Source organism: Haliotis rufescens, unplaced genomic scaffold, assembly GCF_023055435.1.
Source record: "Haliotis rufescens isolate VD_foot unplaced genomic scaffold, xgHalRufe1.0.p SCAF_36, whole genome shotgun sequence".
NCBI lineage: Eukaryota > Metazoa > Mollusca > Gastropoda > Lepetellida > Haliotidae > Haliotis > Haliotis rufescens.
The window spans coordinates 4,015,068-4,034,070 of record NW_025964068.1 but is presented as its reverse complement, the minus strand read 5'-3'; the positions used below and the strand labels follow the sequence as shown (position 1 = coordinate 4,034,070).

The window sequence follows — 19,003 nt, the reverse complement described above, 5'->3', positions numbered from 1 at the left end:
TGTTTGGCATGCAGTGTTGGTTAGTCAAAGTCAAGTTGGCGCCCTTAACATCAGTAGGGTGCAATCTTTGTGTGTTTGTTTGTTGTTTAACGCCGCGCTCAGCAATATGACCGCGGTCTGTAAAAAATCGAATCTGGACCATGCAATCCAGTGATTGACATCAAGTGCATCGATCCATGTGTTTTGTGTCGGGGCATTGGTTCCACTTACAGAAAAAAATTCAGTTTCCAGGCTGTGTCAGCTTAAAATAGGAAGGAGGTTCAAAGTCGCGGAGAGTTTCTGAACAAATAAGTTCACATGTTCACGTAAATTAATCCACCGACAAGCGTTTCTACATGCACGATTAAACGTGTAATCCAGACTGATTGATCGGTGAAAAATAGCGATAGATGGCTGAAGATTAATTGATCCCAACCCTTATTAATTGTTAGTTTATTACATATCTTAATCAATGCTGCTATCTAAGAAATGTCACCTTCCACGTTGAGAGTGCGAAGCATGTCACTGATAGCATCCCGTGAAACCAGATGGTAACAAACTGAACTCACCCAAACCCTGAATACCAACTGATCATGACCTCTGACCCGAGTGGAATGGGACTTGGCGGACAGTTAATAAACATATGTTGAATGTGCAAACAATTTAATGCTTGAAGCTGAAGTAATTTGTTTGTTTGGTTTGCTTTGTTTTTGCGGTTTGTTTTTTTTGTTTAACGCCGCACTCAGCAATATTCCAGCTATATGACGGCGGTCTGTAAATAATCGAGTCTGGGGCAGACAATCCAGTGATTGACATCAAGTGCATCGATCCACGCGATTAGGATACGATGACATACATGTACCAACCAAGTAACCGATCCCGTCAGTCGCCTCTTACGACAAGCCAAGTCGCCTCTTACGGGAAGCATGGATTGCTGCAGACCAACTCTGTCCCGGACCTACACGGGGAGTAGCTAAAGTAGCCCTATAGGATCATGCATGACCTGTCACAAAATCATCCCTTAATCTTTACACATTCTGAAAATGGAAATGCATCTATTCCGACGAACAACTTTAATGAAGTTCCTGTCTCTCCACCTTATTTTGCCAACAAGCTCCATGGTCTTTTGTTAGAGTCCCAAATTCGCTTCCGTTTTGAACTCATGTTTGTTTGAACTCATGTTTGAACTTCATCCTGTTTATTTAAGCAGTGTGATATACGACTACGTCTACGTCTACTTTTAAACTGGACCTTTCTCGTGATTTAGAGGACAAGCCGTAATATAAGTAACACACTACCCATAGTCACTCACTCATACACAGCCAGGGCAGCAAATCTGACTGACTGCTTAAAGCCACTCACGTGTCTATACAATAGTATTTAAGAAAATAACCGTTTGCACTCCCCTATTGGAGCAAACCTGGTATTGAAAAACCTACACAACTGGTACAATGCAACCTCACTAGTCCGGACCCCGTTATAACAGGGAGGCGCCACTATCCGGGCGGTCACTGCCGGTACCAGTTAATTACATGCACTGGTCATTGAACACTGTAATTATGTTTTAATCAGAAAATTCTAATTGCACATGGAACGATGCCGTCCGGACTAACACTATGTCACTGTATTTGGAATAGCAAGTACACACATATGTGGATGGTTGTCAGCAACGTGGGCAAAATATATTGTTTGTCATTGATAATTAATATAAGGGTAACGCTATTTTTCAGGGCATTATCATTTGCAGAAGCTCGAGGTTTTCCATTAACTGCCCGACGAAGGAGGGCAGTTGAAAATACCGAGGGCTTCTGTAAATGATAATGCCCTGAAAAATAGCGTGACCGTTATTATAGCTAAAATGGATGGAATTTGTTATCAAATAAAAAGAAACAACACTGTCGGTTTTGAAACATTTACTGCAATCAACATGAATGTCACTGACCCACGTTTACAAATATGGAAACGTCACAGAACAAACCAGATGACGTCACTATAATACGTGACGTCACCTTCTCTACCCTATCACAGTCACAGCGGCCCGCTCATTTCTGATAACGTGCGGGCGGTTTAATGATAATTCTATCCATTTTAGCTATAATAATGTTTATACTGTTGAGTGCATTTAGAAGCATACCATCTACGCCTTTGTGGTTAACTCCACGAAGCGTCTTTACAATGTGTAGCCATGTGAGGAATCACCTTTACTTTTCCCGATAAAAAGTGAGGGATGTAACCAATAATCTAGCAGTTGAGAGGCGAAAATTATTTTGAATACACCTCTGCAAGTAACTAGAAGAAAATGTTTGGAAAAAAACATTAATTGGAATATCATTTCAACTTTTGATCAGACAACTGACTTCTGATTCCAAAATGTCTATACTTTCCCTTCGCGGAATGTTTCTGAATATGGATTGTGTTTTCTTGAATTGGATTACTGGGAACGAGATTGAATGTTTTGGAATGTACTGCGCTATTTGTTAATTCTGTATGTGTTACTGGTGTCCAAACATCGTTTGTTTTATTATGTTTGTCTGATGTTGGTCAGCTGGCAGATCTCAGACCACTGCCTGTCCCCGAGATGCTGTAACAGCTGTTGTAGAAGAAGGCGGAGGAACGATGTCACATGCACAGATGTTATCACTTAACTGACAATACCTGATAAAATTGGACACCTCATATCGTATATATGGGTGGTGATTTGGCTTTGTTCAGCACAGTACCCAGATCGGGCTCTTAGGCATTCAGACATGTGGACAAGCAGCATCGGTCTCCTCACTGTACTTGCACTGGCCGCTGGTCACTCGAAAGGTATTTCTTGTCATTTTACTTAACAATTGTATTTTCCATCAATTCACTTACTATACGTATTTTTATTTTAGTGTGTGCGTCCACTGTTTGTATTTTTTTGCAGTGTGTGAATATTTGTGAAATTTGTGTTTCGTTTGGCAGGTCCTACTGGTCGGACAGGTCCAACAGGACCTAGAGGAGCAACCGGCACCATTGGCGTTAAGGGCATTACAGGGACGCAGGGGGTGACCGGTCCGACGGGGGACATGGGCCCAACAGGTGAACAAGGGCCCAAGGGCTTCACTGGGTTTACAGGGTCAACGGGTCCAAAAGGGTCGACAGGCACACAAGGCATTTCGGGAGCTAGAGGAGTTGAGGGGACCGGAGGGGTAACAGGAGATACTGGACCACAGGGGAACACTGGAGCACATGGCCCTGTCGGATACATGGGTTACACGGGCGACACCGGCTCTACGGGATACACAGGATATACGGGAGACACCGGGAACACTGGCGGTGCTGGCGCGATGGGCCAGGAAGGAACAAGCGGGCTTTTGGGGGTACAGGGCAAGGATGGCTTTACAGGCTATACTGGAAACACTGGAAGTACTGGTATTACTGGCTCCACAGGCAATACTGGAGGCACCGGGACAACAGGGGTACAAGGGTACACCGGATACACCGGAAACACTGGAGACACTGGCATTACTGGAGCCACGGGCATGGCTGGAGGCAATGGAGCCCCGGGGGTCACGGGTAGTGTTGGGAATACAGGTGATATTGGAGGTAATGGTGAAGTCGGAAACATGGGGGATACTGGCGCTGTTGGGGATACTGGGGGGACCGGAGTTGCAGGTTTCACTGGCCCACAAGGGGTCTCTAATACCGTGATGGGCAGTACAGGCGAGACGGGAGTAACTGGTACTGAAGGAGCGGAACTGAATCCCTTCTGTATGTCCCTCATCGGCGGAATCGGCGTAGACAACTGGCTAAGGAACTTCTGTTTGACTGTCCTGGTATGTCTTAAATAATTTACTACACACCCTTTTGAATGTAATCCACACACGTTCAAATCGCCGTACTGTAGATGTATCAGAGTCGCGTGCCTTTCCAATGTTGGTCAATATCCCAAATTAACTCGGATTGTTATCTATGGTTTGTAAACACCATGCCCGTGCTCTCGGGTTTCCACCAACTGGTAAAGCCAGTGAGTACTCCGTTTGACTCCCCCAGACATAACTGCCAATTGTTCACGGTGGTATTGCAACACAGTAACCTGCACTTTTTTCAAAAGTCATTTAACACACTCTTTTCAATATCGAGAAACCCTAATGTTTCTTTTGAGTTGGCTTGAAATAACTCATTACGCAAATTACCAATTGTTTAATCATCTTAAACTTGACCTATTCAGGGAACTATATGGTGATGTGCTTCTCTTTGCAGGCTGGATAGCGCTGGGTTCTCCACTCCATCATGAGCCTGTTTGTCTGTGTGTTTTGAATAAATCAAAGAAACTACGAATCTCAATGTTGTATATGTTTTATTTAGCAGATAAACCGAAGGGGTTTTGAGATCCCTCCTCTTTTAAATTGGAACCGAGCGCTTTAGCGCTTTTATTGCATTTTAAAATACACCAGGTTTGTCTGCATACATTTTAATAAACTCCGATGGCGTCATCCCATTGTTCTATACAGGGTTTTCACATTTCACCATGAACTTGCACTCAATCAAGGTGATCAGGTTGTCTGATGAAATGGGGTTTAACGTCGCGCCCAATATTATTAACACTTATATAGTGACGTGCATGCACGCGTGTATGTGTAGGGTTGCTTGTACTAGTCCGGACTAATGAACGATTGTATAGTGCTATCCAGTGAGATACTATGCCGCAGTTCAACATGAATACCGCACTCAGACACAGTATACTGACTCTGAGCCGACCAGTCCTTGTGTTATTCCCTTAATGCCGAGCGCCAGGCAGGGTAACAACAAGTTACGTCAAGCCAAGAACGTGTTTTGGTAGGACGCGGCCGGGAATTGAACCCCTGACCTTCCGCTCTCACGAAGGCGGTACACAATCAAGTTGAAAGTTGAATAATCATAGGGAGGTTTTTCCTTAAAGTAATTTGAGGTTAGAGGTTTTACTTATCAACAATATCAATTGATTCGCATCTTATGTTGATTTTTGACTGGTTAAAAAATCAATATTTATCAACAAAGAATTCCATCACGTGAATTGAACCTGCAATGTGTGTGTGTGTGTGTGTGTGTGTGTGTGTGTGTGTGTGTGTGTGTGTGTGTGTGTGTGTGTGGCTGCTTGTACTAGTCCGGACTGATGCCGATTTATAGTACTAACTCAGTGTGCCGCAGTTTAACATGAATACCCCACTCAGACACAGTATACTGACTCCGAGCCGACCAGTCCTTGTTTTAGCCCCTTAGTGCCGAGCGCCAGACTGGGTAACAACAAGTACCATCTTTTAACGTCTTTTGGTAAGACGCGGCCGGAGATAGAACTCCCGACCTTCCGCTCTCCGGGCGGGCGCTCTACCACTAGACCACGGAGGCGGTCTCCCCACGAGATGGTGCACGTGTAATATGCTGTTGCAGCACCCTTCATGGTATTTGTGAGCATTAAACGAGCACGGGTATAAATTGTGTTTGTTTGTTTGTTTAAATCCGCATTATTCCAGCTATATGGCTGCGGTATGTAAATAATCGAGTCTCGACCAGACAATCTAGTCACTGATATCATGAGCATCGATCTACAATGTACGTAAATGGGATACGATGACCACCCGACCACCCGATCCCGTAAGTCGCCTCTTACGACAATTAGAGTCGCCATTTACGGCAAGCATGGGTTGCTAAAGGCCTATTCTACCCCGGATGGTCATGGGTTGTGGGCTATGTATACTTGTGTAGTGATGAAGACGTGGCAGCCATAATCACTGAAACCTGAAGTTGTTTTGATAGTACTGTAGGCAAAGTGTATTGCAGCCAATAAGGGCATACAAACAGACAGAGTCTAAATTTCTTTCAATTTGAGTATTCTCTTTACCGCGCCATATCAACAGACGCTAAGAGAACGTACTTGTTGTTACCCTGCCTTGCTCAGGTCGGCTCGGAGTCAGTATACTGTGTCTGAGTGGGGTATTCATTTTAAACTGCGGTATCTCAGTGGGCTGGCACTATAAACTCGGCGGGGCGGTCGGACACTCTCCTCTTTGCTGATTCTGCAACTGAACTCCAGAATACATTAGATTCTTTTAAAAGTTGTTGCAATATTTGGCAATATTAGGTGCCTCACATTTGCAGTGTGAGTTCGAATCCCGGACGGGACTCCAGACAAAAAAGTACGATAATATGTACTTTACTCAGAAAGTATTATTCCAAATATAACATTTGTTAATTTTGAATACTTTCGAAAGGGCGTTGTGTGTTCACTTGGCAATTAGACGTAAACCTGGAAAAAAAACATTTCGAAGCGGGACGTCGAAAAACAGTATGTTATCTTTTTATTTGGAGAATACGGAAATTGATACCGTAGACAGTTATACGTACGGTGTTATATTCAGTAGAAACATAAGTTTCAAGTCAACAATAAAATGATTATCAGAGAGTGCGTCTTTAGCCATGATCTGTCTTGAAGTCTCAAAAATGTAGAAATTATAATATTCCTTTGGACTGTATCCTCAAGGCTATAGATGTAATGATATTGCCAATATTATTATATAGCTGTGAAATTCTGGCATACGAAACTGTGAACATAATGAAAAGATTCATTAAAAATTCCTTAAACTAGCTTGTGATCTTGGAAAAGCGAGTGGCTAACTGGCCATATAGAACAGACTAAAATGTCCTGTGAAGATTGGGGATCAGACGTCGAGAGAAGTTCACAGGGGTAAGATTATAAATAATTAAATGATATCACGTCATTTGAAAACTTTCTTCTCCTATCTAAACACATATAGCATCCTATTCTGAAATACAGAACATGTAACCATAATCGACCTGTCGAAGTTGGCCGTTTGCTTGGTATTGACAGAGAATTAAGAACATGTAAACTGCGTATGCTGCAGCTACAGCTGTTGAATTCCACTACCTGTTTAAATGTGAATAAGAAGCTTTCCGTGAATCAAGATCCAAATTTATCTCAAATAAATATACGTAGCTCCTTATATCAAAATATACAGAAAAAAATTGTTAAGTAGCAGACATGTAACATAAAATGTACAATTCATACGTATACTAGATACGTACCTTTGACGGTGAGTGTATATGTGTTCTCAAGCTGTATACTGGGTTGTTCTTGTATGGTTTTCTGTTTAAATGTTCATACAAATTTTCAAAAATATTTTGTTTAAATGTCGCCAAATATTTGAACAGTATAACCGACATCTTGTTAAATACAAATTATTATAGTGTTTAAAAACTTTTTCTGTTGTACCGCCGTGGGTGTGAATGTTTTTTTAAGAATAGAATATTGATTCATTGATTGAGCAACCCATGCTTTGTGGTAAGAGGCGACTGTGCTTGTCATAGAGGCGACAAACAGGATCGGGTGGTCAGGCTAGATGACCTGGTTGATGCATGTCATCGTATCACAATTGCGTGAATCGATTCTTATTATATCAATCACTGGATTGTCTGGTCCAGACTCGATTAGTTACAGACCGCCGTTATATAGCTTGAATATGGCAGAGTGCGACGTTTAACAACAAACAAACACTGGAAATGTCCTGCATTACACTTAGGGCATGAGTGACGCAGTCGTCTAACACGCCAGAATTGCCTGAGACGATCCAGAATCCGATGATCGTGGATTCGAATCACAGTTGGGCCGCATCCGTGGTCTAGGGGTAGAGTGTCTGCCCGGAGAGCGGAAGGTCGGGGGTTCGATTCCCGGCCGCGTCATAGCAAAAGTCGTTAAAAGACGTTACCCAGCCTGGAGCTCGACATTCAGGGGTTAAGTGGGGTACTCATGTTAAATTGCGGCATGGTATCTCAGTGGGCTAGCTCTTTAAGATCGGCATTAGTCCGGACTAGTACAAGCAGCCACACACACGCGTGCATGCACGTCGCTACATAATCGCGACATTAAACACCACCCACTCACTCTAAATAACTAAACGTCAAGGTCAAAGAGTCCGTAAAGACACTGACGATGTCATTTTTAACCACAATATACCACAACGTCATAAGGTTGACTGTTTTCCAAAACCTTGGTCCTTTGGTCGTCCCTGATATAAATCGCATCGTCCTGATAACTGAAAGTCTTCCTCGACATACAGCTGGAAAATGTCTCATGCGACGTAATTATTACCTCACTGATAAGCCAAGGACAAAGAACGATAACGTATGAAAGGTGTTTGTTTGCTCTTGTTTACAAAGGTACACACGTCTGCATAGGCGGTTAATGTCTTGAGTGACTGGTGGGTCATCGCCTGGGTGTGGCTGGATCAGAGTAGAACTGAAAAACATGAGACACATATGAATGAGTGCGTCAGTGTGGTTTTAATTCGCTTTCCATTCCATTCGCATTCCAGTTATATGCAGATCTTAGACGTTTACCACTATGGTGAAATCCACGAGCATGGATTTGGTGCTGACAAACCAGGAATCGAACCGAAGATTGTAGGATTCTCAGAACAGCGTATTGAAGCGTCTAAGGAGACAGAATTACCAGTTCCCCGCAGATGACACTGCACACTGGCCTCACACACTGTATCTACGTGGGTGCTCGAAGCCGAAAACAAACACTTACGTTAAACAGTGGCCATTCCGTCCCTTACGTTTGGATACCGTCACGCCCACGTAAAGGGGTTGTTTAACGTTAACGTGGACACACTGACTAATGTCTCCAAACAATGTCTATCAAAGACTCGGAGCATCAGAAAAGTGAACCGACTGGAAGCATGCAGCATAAGAGAGTTGTACCCTGGACCAGACAATCCACCAGTGACTGTAAGCATGAACAACCATCAAACCATGGCACGCACGTCACACAGCCTGATCAGTTTCCTATGTTACTGTGTGTGTGTATGTGGTGTGTGTGTGTGTGTGGGGGGGGGGGGGGGGGGGGTTAACATCATAGTTCCAGAACAACTTCATTGAGATAAGCTTCAATATAAGAAGTAACCATGTTTTTTCATTGAATAAGTCGAACGGAATAACGGTACTGACACGTGACAGGTGGGAGGGAAACGGGCTTCACTTTGAGCACCTAACTGTCTTTAATTACCGCGATCTGAGACACTGTAAACTGGTATATAGGTAGATATAATACTAATCTATAGATGTAAACACATTTGTTGATACATCTGTGTGATTTTGACAGTCCGGGCCAAGTCGGACCCATCTTCCCGAGGCAAGAGAGTTAACTGACTTTAAAAGTCCAGTTTCCACCCTTGCCCAACTAGGCTGGAATTCCTGGGCTCGATCGTAGCGCCAACAGTGGCTATTACGAGTTATGTCCTTTCTATGCCTCTCCTATTGACCAATCAGATTCAACCTCTCGTATTACTTTCATTTGCTTCAAACAAAATGGTGGCGCCCAGTCAAGACGATCTGATTGATAATCAAGATCTATATTGTGATAAAACGAGTCTTACATCGCGAAGTGCATCAAATCACGTGAGCACCTTGATTATGGGCATGAAAAGATTGAGACAATCTCTGTTGACAACGAGTTAGCGATGCACATGCATTGCAAATCCTGCAGTCGACCGAAATCTGCATGACACTTTACGAACCGGATTTCGATTTCGGTGCGCGATTTTGATTGGACTATGCATAGTCTCGTTAGTCCAGCCAAAATGTAACTCTATAATACCAGCCTCGTTCGGCAAGGGTGGAAACTGGACTTTTATAGTCAGTTAACTCACTTGCCTCGGAAAGATGAGTCGGACCCAACATTTGTGAGACTGTTGAGAGTATGGAGATAAGAGGTCTACTTTAACCAACGTGTCTGCTTTAAATACGATAAACAGTGACATTAGTATTCATGGTATATCCTATAAATGTAAACGCTATGCCGACAAATTGAAATTAGTATCACGATATCTAGAAATATTTGATACGTTTCAAATCCTATTTCGTTTAACGATTGCTCTTTTACATGTTACCTAGATCAGAAACGCTTACACACAGCCCCACTTTCTGGTTTTCAAGCGATTTACTCCGAATCACATAATTATGGTGCACGTTTTTGGTTGGTGATTGTTCAGTAATGTCATGTGTGTATGTTGCATCAATAATATGTAAATATGGTCGCCGATAATGGAGTAATTAGCCAATACAACTTTGGCCCGTCTTGGCCCGGCCCGGCCCGACGTTTAGGCAATCCCCTCCAAACACATGTACTCACCGCTCTAACGCGCGTTTCGAAATCAGCTCTTGTAGTATTCTCTGAAAAATAAAAAAAAGCCTTCTTTCTGAAGACAGCGTGCCTCAGTTGTGGTAGATTATTGCAGAAACAGATGTTCATTTCAAAGGCAACGCTTTGCTTTCCCGGTGTAGTATGGGACGATGGACGATAATTGAAAATAAAATCTCTTTTGAAACCGATTTGTGCAATGACTTGTTCTGGACATTTCTAGCGGTGTTTTTTTATGAATATATGAGATTGTGCTCCGTCGGGTGGGGTTCAAATTAGAAGTTATTCGAGCCGCCTTCTATTTATTTCTTTGGTCAAGATGGTGTATTGGTTTATTTTAAGACGACAAGATTTGGATAATTATTTTATATCAGATGAAGCTCATTTCTGATTAAGACCGATGACGTCACAGATAGGCAACGAATACAGTCAAACCGTCATGACGAATTTGTGTTTGACCGAATGTCCGGTTCTGACCGGTTCCTCCCTTAATTCATACCTAGCTGTTCCCGATGAGATGGATGTGTCGAATGCCGAGAATTTCGAATAAACTGTGAGGTAAGTGTCACGTTTAGCTAATTATCATATTTCAAATATGAGGAAGGTATCTTGTAACGGTTCGTGTTTGACTATACATCGACTCACATGTCAGTGTCTAAATTGAGGTAAACTTTGAGTCCATGAAAACTCTCATTATCGCGAGGGGAGTATGAGGCTTCATTTCGACGTAAACAAGAAATATACGATACATTTGACTAATCCAATCCTTACGTGCGGTCGCTCTCATTGTCTTGAAGCTGATGGATGGTTCACCCTGTGATATCATGTTGAAAATCTCGACTGCCTTGTCTGGCGTGTCTCCATAACGACATGACCACACAGCTGCCCACTCAAACCGTGACACGCTGCAGTCGTCTGAAATCAATCATCCGGGGAATGACGTTACTCGTGACTATATACAGTTTTATATCCTTCATATTGGTACAGCTCAGCAGATCATCAACGTAAATATTACTCGCCCATGTTGACGGGTCCAGTATGAGCTCACATGGCCATGATTAAGCAAAGATTATTTTTCTCTGTTTCATTAACCAAAACGGCTGCCAAATGTACGTTCAATGTATAAAATAACATACTGAGCAAAACATAATTTAAACGCCCCCATTCAAAGACAGATTATCTATTTATCTGATGTAGGTACCAAGGTCATGTCGGAAGGCGAAAACATAGGGTAGCCTGCGGTATAGAGTCCAGAGGTTGGATGGCGCTGGTGACTCATGCATTTCATAAGGTTACATTATCATCAAAGTCACTGATAGAAAATAGCATTTTCGTCATTGCCAAGTTTATTCAACACATTAAGTAGTCAATTCCCGTTTAAACAAAGAAGTCATGGTTTAAATAATTATCAAACGTGATTGACCAGTGTCTCAAAGTAAGGTGCCACCTGACGAGATAACTAAAATGTTGCTCAAAACGGCGCTAAACCCGACTCATATACGTGACACTGCTGTAACTTAACCACAACATAACACAACTCCATTGTTATTTGATACAGTCAGAATGTTTACTCGGACACAATACCACTCGGCTTGATTTCTTTGTTTATTTGTTTGGTTGGTTGGTTAACGCTTCTGTTATATTCCTGCTATATAACGTCGTTCTGTCAATAATCGAGTCTGGACCAGAAAATCCAGAGATTGATATGAGCCTCAATCCACGTAATTGGAATATTATGACAAGCATCAACCAAGTCAGCGAGCCTGACCACCCGCTCCCGTTAGTCGCCTCTTGCATTGCTGAAGACCAATTGTAAACCGAACCTTCACGAGTCGGCTCGGCACTCTCATCAGCCAATCAGCATCGATGCTTCTTCGGTACGTGAGAGTGAAGCATTCAGATAAGCATAATCTGATTTGTATGCATAGAAAACGCCTTGTCAATCGCCTTGTTTCGAATGTAAACGATAAATGGCGAGCCATTAACTTGTTGGATGCTTCATCCTGCAGTTTCTGAGCGCAACGGCATCGTACAAATAATTTATGATTTTACATATGTCTTGCATTTAAAATTTTCCCTAAGATACAGTTAAATGCGTTCAATCATACTGTAAAATACCGTAGGTCCCGATGTGTTTTAAACAGCTTCTGGAAATATATATATATTGGGGGGGGGTAAATACACGTGAATCATTAGCAACGGGTTGACAATAATTTTAGCTATGCCCCTTTACGCTTGGACGGAACGCAGTCGCATAAATGGCCACGAGAGAGGCACGAGTCGCTATTCGGCTTGTCCCGGAATAACACGAGTTGGTTACGAATGCCTACCGTTGATGTCGTACAGGATGAGATCACGGTCTTGGTCCTGGGGGGTCATGATTCCGTCGCCATCATTGTCGTTGAAGTCAAGGATTCTATCGATCTTCTCTTCCAATGACTTTGGTGGGTTGCAACAGAAACTGAAAGCCAGACGAATATTTGACACACATGGTGCTGAGTAGTGATTTCCTATCCTTTCACCATGGTCCGTGTACCGCCAGATCCCGCCGCACAAGGATCGTGCATGTCTATCATCACGACCGATGTTCAAAACATGTTTCAAAAATTGCGAGGAAACACGTACTGTGATGTTGAGAGAACCCTGCGTACAGGTTTGTGCGTTGAGCCACGTGATGGTCATATTAATATAAGTAGTTCCACTATGGGTTCAAGTTGAATTTGTATTTCAACAAGAACATTTTTTATTATATGTGTCTATGTCTTTTTGATTAAGTTTCTCAGTTTTTGTGGTTGTGTGAAGACAGAATTAACTAATTACAGTTATATTTAATGTCCTCCATAACACAAATAGTCTTTGAACATTTACTTTATCGTTACTAAAGCTGACCCTCTTGTCACTTGTGAGACTTTATCGTTACTATAGCTGACACTCTTGTCACTTGTGAGACTTTATCGTTGCTAAAGCTGACACTCTTGTCACTTGTGAAACTTTATCGTTACTAAAGCTGACACTCTTGTCACTTGTGAGACTTTATCGTTGCTAAAGCTGACACTCTTGTCACTTGTGAGACTTTATCGTTGCTAAAGCTGACACTCTTGTCACTTGTGAGACTTTATCGTTACTAAAGCTGACACTCTTGTCACTTGTGAGACTTTATCGTTGCTAAAGCTGACACTCTTGTCACTTGTGAGACTTTATCGTTACTAAAGCTGACACTCTTGTCACTTGTGAGACTTTATCGTTACTAAAGCTGACACTCTTGTCACTTGTGAGACTTTATCGTTACTAAAGCTGACACTCTTGTCACTTGTGAGACTTTATCGTTACTAAAGCTGACACTCTTGTCACTTGTGAGACTTTATCGTTACTAAAGCTGACACTCTTGTCACTTGTGAGACTTTATCGTTACTATAGCTGACACTCTTGTCACTTGTGAGACTTTATCGTTACTAAAGCTGACACTCTTGTCACTTGTGAGACTTTATCGTTACTAAAGCTGACCCTCTTGTCACTTGTGAGACTTTATCGTTACTATAGCTGACACTCTTGTCACTTGTGAGACTTTATCGTTACTATAGCTGACACTCTTGTCACTTGTGAGACTTTATCGTTACTAAAGCTGACCCTCTTGTCACTTGTGAGACTTTATCGTTACTAAAGCTGACGCTCTTGTCACTTGTGAGACTTTATCGTTGCTATAGCTGACACTCTTGTCACTTGTGAGACTTTATCGTTGCTAAAGCTGACACTCTTGTCACTTGTGAGACTTTATCGTTACTAAAGCTGGAACTCTTGCTCTGCCTTGTGTTTGTGTAGCTACGCTCTGCCTTGTGTTTGTGTAGCTACGCTCTGCTTAGTGTTTGTGTAGCTACGCTCTGCCTTGTGTTTGTGTAGCTACGCTCTGCCTTGTGTTTGTGTAGCTACGCTCTGCCTTGTGTTTGTGTAGCTACGCTCTGCTTAGCGTTTGTGTAGCTACGCTCTGCCTTGTGTTTGTGTAGCTGCGCTCTGCATTGTGTTTGTGTAGCTACGCTCTGCATTGTGTTTGTGTAGCTACGCTCTGCTTAGTGTTTGTGTAGCTACGCTCTTCTTTGTGTTTGTGTAGCTACGCTCTTCCTTGTGTTTGTGTAGCTGCGCTCTGCCTTGTGTTTGTATAGCTACGCTCTGCTTAGTGTTTGTGTAGCTACGCTCTTCCTTGTGTTTGTGTAGCTACGCTCTGCTTTGTGTTTGTGTAGCTACGCTCTGCTTAGTGTTGTGTAGCTACGCTCTGCCTAGTGTTTGTGTAGCTACGCTCTGCCTTGTGTTTGTATAGCTACGCTCTGCTTAGTGTTTGTGTAGCTACGCTCTGCCTTGTGTTTGTGTAGCTACGCTCTGCTTAGTGTTTGTGTAGCTACGCTCTGCCTTGTGTTTGTGTAGCTACGCTCTGCTTAGTGTTTGTGTAGCTACGCTCTGCCTTGTGTTTGTGTAGCTACGCTCTGCCTTGTGTTTGTGTAGCTACGCTCTGCTTAGTGTTTGTGTAGCTACGCTCTGCTTAGTGTTTGTGTAGCTACGCTCTGCCTTGTGTTTGTGTAGCTACGCTCTGCCTTGTGTTTGTGTAGCTACGCTCTGCTTAGTGTTTTTGTAGCTCCGCTCTTCCTTGTGTTTGTGTAGCTACGCTCTGCCTTGTGTTTGTGTAGCTACGCTCTGCTTAGTGTTTGTGTAGCTACGCTCTGCCTTGTGTTTGTGTAGCTACGCTCTGCCTTGTGTTTGTGTAGCTACGCTCTGCTTAGTGTTTTTGTAGCTCCGCTCTTCCTTGTGTTTGTGTAGCTACGCTCTGCCTTGTGTTTGTGTATCTACGCTCTGCTTTGTGTTTGTGTAGCTACGCTCTGCTAAGTGTTGTGTAGCTACGCTCACCCTAGTGTTTGTGTAGCTACGCTCTGCCTTGTGTTTGTATAGCTACGCTCTGCTTAGTGTTTGTGTAGCTACGCTCTGCCTTGTGTTTGTGTAGCTACGCTCTGCCTTGTGTTTGTGTAGCTACGCTCTGCTTAGTGTTTGTGTAGCTACGCTCTGCCTTGTGTTTGTGTAGCTACGCTCTGCCTTGTGTTTGTGTAGCTACGCTCTGCTTAGTGTTTGTGTAGCTCCGCTCTTCCTTGTGTTTGTGTAGCTACGCTCTGCCTTGTGTTTGTGTAGCTACGCTCTGCTTAGTGTTTGTGTAGCTACGCTCTGCCTTGTGTTTGTGTAGCTACGCTCTGCCTTGTGTTTGTGTAGCTACGCTCTGCCTTGTGTTTGTGTAGCTACGCTCTGCTTAGCGTTTGTGTAGCTACGCTCTGCCTTGTGTTTGTGTAGCTGCGCTCTGCATTGTGTTTGTGTAGCTACGCTCTGCATTGTGTTTGTGTAGCTACGCTCTGCTTAGTGTTTGTGTAGCTACGCTCTGCCTTGTGTTTGTGTAGCTACGCTCTGCCTTGTGTTTGTGTAGCTACGCTCTGCTTAGTGTTTGTGTAGCTACGCTCTGCCTTGTGTTTGTGTAGCTACGCTCTGCCTTGTGTTTGTGTAGCTACGCTCTGCCTTGTGTTTGTGTAGCTACGCTCTGCCTTGTGTTTGTGTAGCTACGCTCTGCTTAGTGTTTTTGTAGCTCCGCTCTTCCTTGTGTTTGTGTAGCTACGCTCTGCCTTGTGTTTGTGTAGCTACGCTCTGCTTTGTGTTTGTGTAGCTACGCTCTGCTTAGTGTTGTGTAGCTACGCTCTGCCTAGTGTTTGTGTAGCTACGCTCTGCCTTGTGTTTGTATAGCTACGCTCTGCTTAGTGTTTGTGTAGTTACGCTCTGCCTTGTGTTTGTGTAGCTACGCTCTGCCTTGTGTTTGTGTAGCTACGCTCTGCTTAGTGTTTGTGTAGCTACGCTCTGCCTTGTGTTTGTGTAGCTACGCTCTGCCTTGTGTTTGTGTAGCTACGCTCTGCTTAGTGTTTGTGTAGCTACGCTCTGCCTTGTGTTTGTGTAGCTACGCTCTGCCTTGTGTTTGTGTAGCTACGCTCTGCTTAGTGTTTTTGTAGCTCCGCTCTTCCTTGTGTTTGTGTAGCTACGCTCTGCCTTGTGTTTGTGTAGCTACGCTCTGCTTAGTGTTTGGGAAGCTACGCTCTGCTTAGTGTTTGTGTAGCTACGCTCTGCTAAGTGTTTGTGTAGCTACGCTCTGCCTTGTGTTTGTGTAGCTACGCTCTGCCTTGTGTTTGTGTAGCTACGCTCTGCTTAGTTTTTGTGTAGCTACGCTCTGCCTTGTGTTTGTGTAGCTACGCTCTGCCTTGTGTTTGTGTAGCTACGCCCTTCCTTGTGTTTGTGTAGCTACGCTCTGCCTTGTGTTTGTGTAGCTACGCTCTGCTTAGTGTTTGTGTAGCTCCGCTCTTCCTTGTGTTTGTGTAGCTACGCTCTGCCTTGTGTTTTTGTGTAGCTACGCTCTGCCTTGTGTTTGTGTAGCTACGCTCCGCCTAGTGTTTGTGTAGCTACGCTCTGCCTTGTGTGTGTGTAGCTACGCTCTGCTTTGTGTTTGTGTAGCTACGCTCACCCTAGTGTTTGTGTAGCTACGCTCTGCCTAGTGTTTGTGTATCTACGCTCTTCCTTGTGTTTGTGTAGCTACGCTCTGTCTAGTGTTTGTGTAGCTACGCTCTGCCTTGTGTTTGTGTAGCTACGCTCACCCTAGTGTTTGTGTAGCTACGCTCTGCATAGTGTTTGTGTAGCTACGCTCTTCCTTGTGTTTGTGTAGCTACGCTCTGTCTAGTGTTTGTGTAGCTACGCTCTGCCTTGTGAAAAACAGCTTGTCCGTTATTCTAAGACACTTTATTTGAAAGCCAATTAACCAGAATGAGCATGAATACGTGTATTTGTAAATATGATGATGCAATTATGTTAGATTCATATTCTATCTGATCATAAAGAACACGCTCACGAAATAAGGAATAAGATGTACGCGAATGTACTTACCTTCCGCTGGAGTCGTACAGAAACGCCCCCGTCACTGCGACGAGAGACAAAATCACTGCTGTTCTCAACATCATCTATCAGAATAATGTATAAGTTGTTAATAATATACAGTTCACTAAAACAGTTCTAACTAAACAATTTTCAAATTTAACATGTCTACACAAGACCAGCGTAATTGCGATCATGTGAATTTACTGATAACTGTTAATTGGTAATGGTTATCAAAATATGGACTGTATTCTTGTAAAGATTTGAATGTCTTCTAACAGTACACACAGGCGTTTGTCGAGTTGACTTTTACTGTATTAATGGCCCACAAAGAAAGTCACTTGTCAATATCCCTTCGGATGTACGACTCTAATATGGACTGAAAAATCATTAATCTGAAATCTGTTTTAAGTTTGATATTAAACATATGAAAAGTTTAAGAATTCAAATTAGGATACTTGTCTGGTTAGACGCAAATACAGTTTTGTTTAAACCTATAAAAAAGAATAGATTTGAGTTACGTGTTTAAAAAATAATTTTGATAGAGAAGAACACGATCACTGCCGTTCCCTTGTTTGGTTGCAGAAGAATAGCTACTGATGAAAAGAAGTAGGAAGATTGAATGTCGACTCACCAATGTCTGATTGCCCTGTTTCAGACCAGTCAGTGAAAGACTGTCTGTACCCGCTTGGGTGAGTCCATCTTCTGGTGGGGATAACGTAAATAAATATTTCATTACACTCATCCACGTCTACTCCACCCTGTCTCAACATCAACGCACCTGGGAACGTCCACTCCGCGACCTCCTGAATACAATCATGTTTGGCAATACAACAGCTTAGGAATACTTATCTCATCGCACCCACAAACGATCGTTGAAGCACCATACGTTGTTAAATACGCGTTTTGTTTACCAAGATCCTATGAAATAGTTTTCGGTAGTTTACGGTGCCTCCTCGCTATAACGCTGTCACGCAGGTATATAGATATGCATTTCGAAACCACCTACATGATTGTAGTCCACGAGAGGGGATCGTCGTGATGGGTTTTAGAGTTGCACACACTAATAAGATCTAATACGCTGGGCTTACTTTTAATTGTATTGGCAAGTTGGGGTCATTTCACTCATGTTTAACTCGTTGTGAGGTTTAGATCAATCTAGTAATAGATGGTGCTGGTCACAAGACGTGCAGCATGCTCTCTATTGTGTACAACATGTCATCGCATCGAGTGTGTTCAGAAAATACACAAAAGAAAGGAAAGTTTCACTTCTTCGACCTTTCATACTTTCATATTATATGTCTGAAAGACGCCTTCGTGACCTTAATGAGGGACTATGCAACATGTTCCCATGTTCACTCGCCTAGTGGTCTAGTGGGTAGAGCGTCTGCCCTTTGAGCGGAAGGTCGGTGGTTCAAGCCTGTAGCCGAGACTTACCGAAAGGCGTTCAAAATGATGCTTGTTGTTACCCTGCCTGGCGCTTCGCAGTAAGGAGAGAAACAAGGACTGGTCGCCTCGGAATCGGTATAGTGTGTCTGAGCGGGGTATTCATGCTACACGGCGGCATGCTCTCTCCGTAAGCTAGCATTTTAAAAGCGGCGTAAGTAATTCCTGTATGTTTCATCATTAAATACTCGACGTAGTTAATATGAATATGTTTGACATGTATATACTTTAAAAACAGTTCAGTAATTAGGCCCTCATTGATAAACAAAGGTCGTACAACAACGCTAACAGATGGATATATATGGCCCTCTTGGCCGGTTTATCATGATTGTTTTTATTTAAATATCACGGCGTTTGAATAGCACTTCCTGTTGTTAAACCTCCATTTAGAATCTTGCAATTCCATTGGTTAATCCTTACCACGTGACGAAACAATAGATTTAAATGGAGAGCCCCAAATTCATGTGACTGACACTG

The 19,003-nt window shown here is 43.0% G+C and overlaps 2 protein-coding genes across 3 annotated transcripts; one reads left to right on the top strand and one right to left on the bottom strand.

Annotated features, from left to right (window-relative positions):
- Window positions 1-2,681: 2,681 nt before the first annotated feature.
- Window positions 2,682-4,276, top strand: LOC124147699 (collagen alpha-2(I) chain-like). Its single transcript, XM_046518439.1, has 3 exons — window positions 2,682-2,787; window positions 2,929-3,782; window positions 4,210-4,276. The coding sequence occupies exons 1-3, from the start codon at window positions 2,727-2,729 to the stop codon at window positions 4,216-4,218; spliced, it is 924 nt and encodes a 307-aa protein (XP_046374395.1). The 5' UTR covers window positions 2,682-2,726; the 3' UTR covers window positions 4,219-4,276.
- A 3,845-nt stretch (window positions 4,277-8,121) lies between these two features.
- LOC124147698 lies at window positions 8,122-17,869 on the bottom strand. Of its 2 annotated transcripts, XM_046518438.2 has the most exons (6): window positions 17,715-17,864; window positions 17,093-17,166; window positions 12,475-12,605; window positions 10,916-11,059; window positions 10,136-10,176; window positions 8,122-8,239 (listed from the first exon to the last, which is right to left on the bottom strand). In XM_046518438.2, the coding sequence occupies exons 1-6, from the start codon at window positions 17,823-17,825 to the stop codon at window positions 8,207-8,209; spliced, it is 534 nt and encodes a 177-aa protein (XP_046374394.2). In that variant the 5' UTR covers window positions 17,826-17,864; the 3' UTR covers window positions 8,122-8,206. The 2 variants fall into 2 exon arrangements, with proteins under 2 accessions (XP_046374394.2, XP_048237142.1); XM_048381185.1 differs by lacking the exon at window positions 10,136-10,176 and having other exon boundaries at window positions 17,715-17,869.
- Window positions 17,870-19,003: the final 1,134 nt, after the last annotated feature.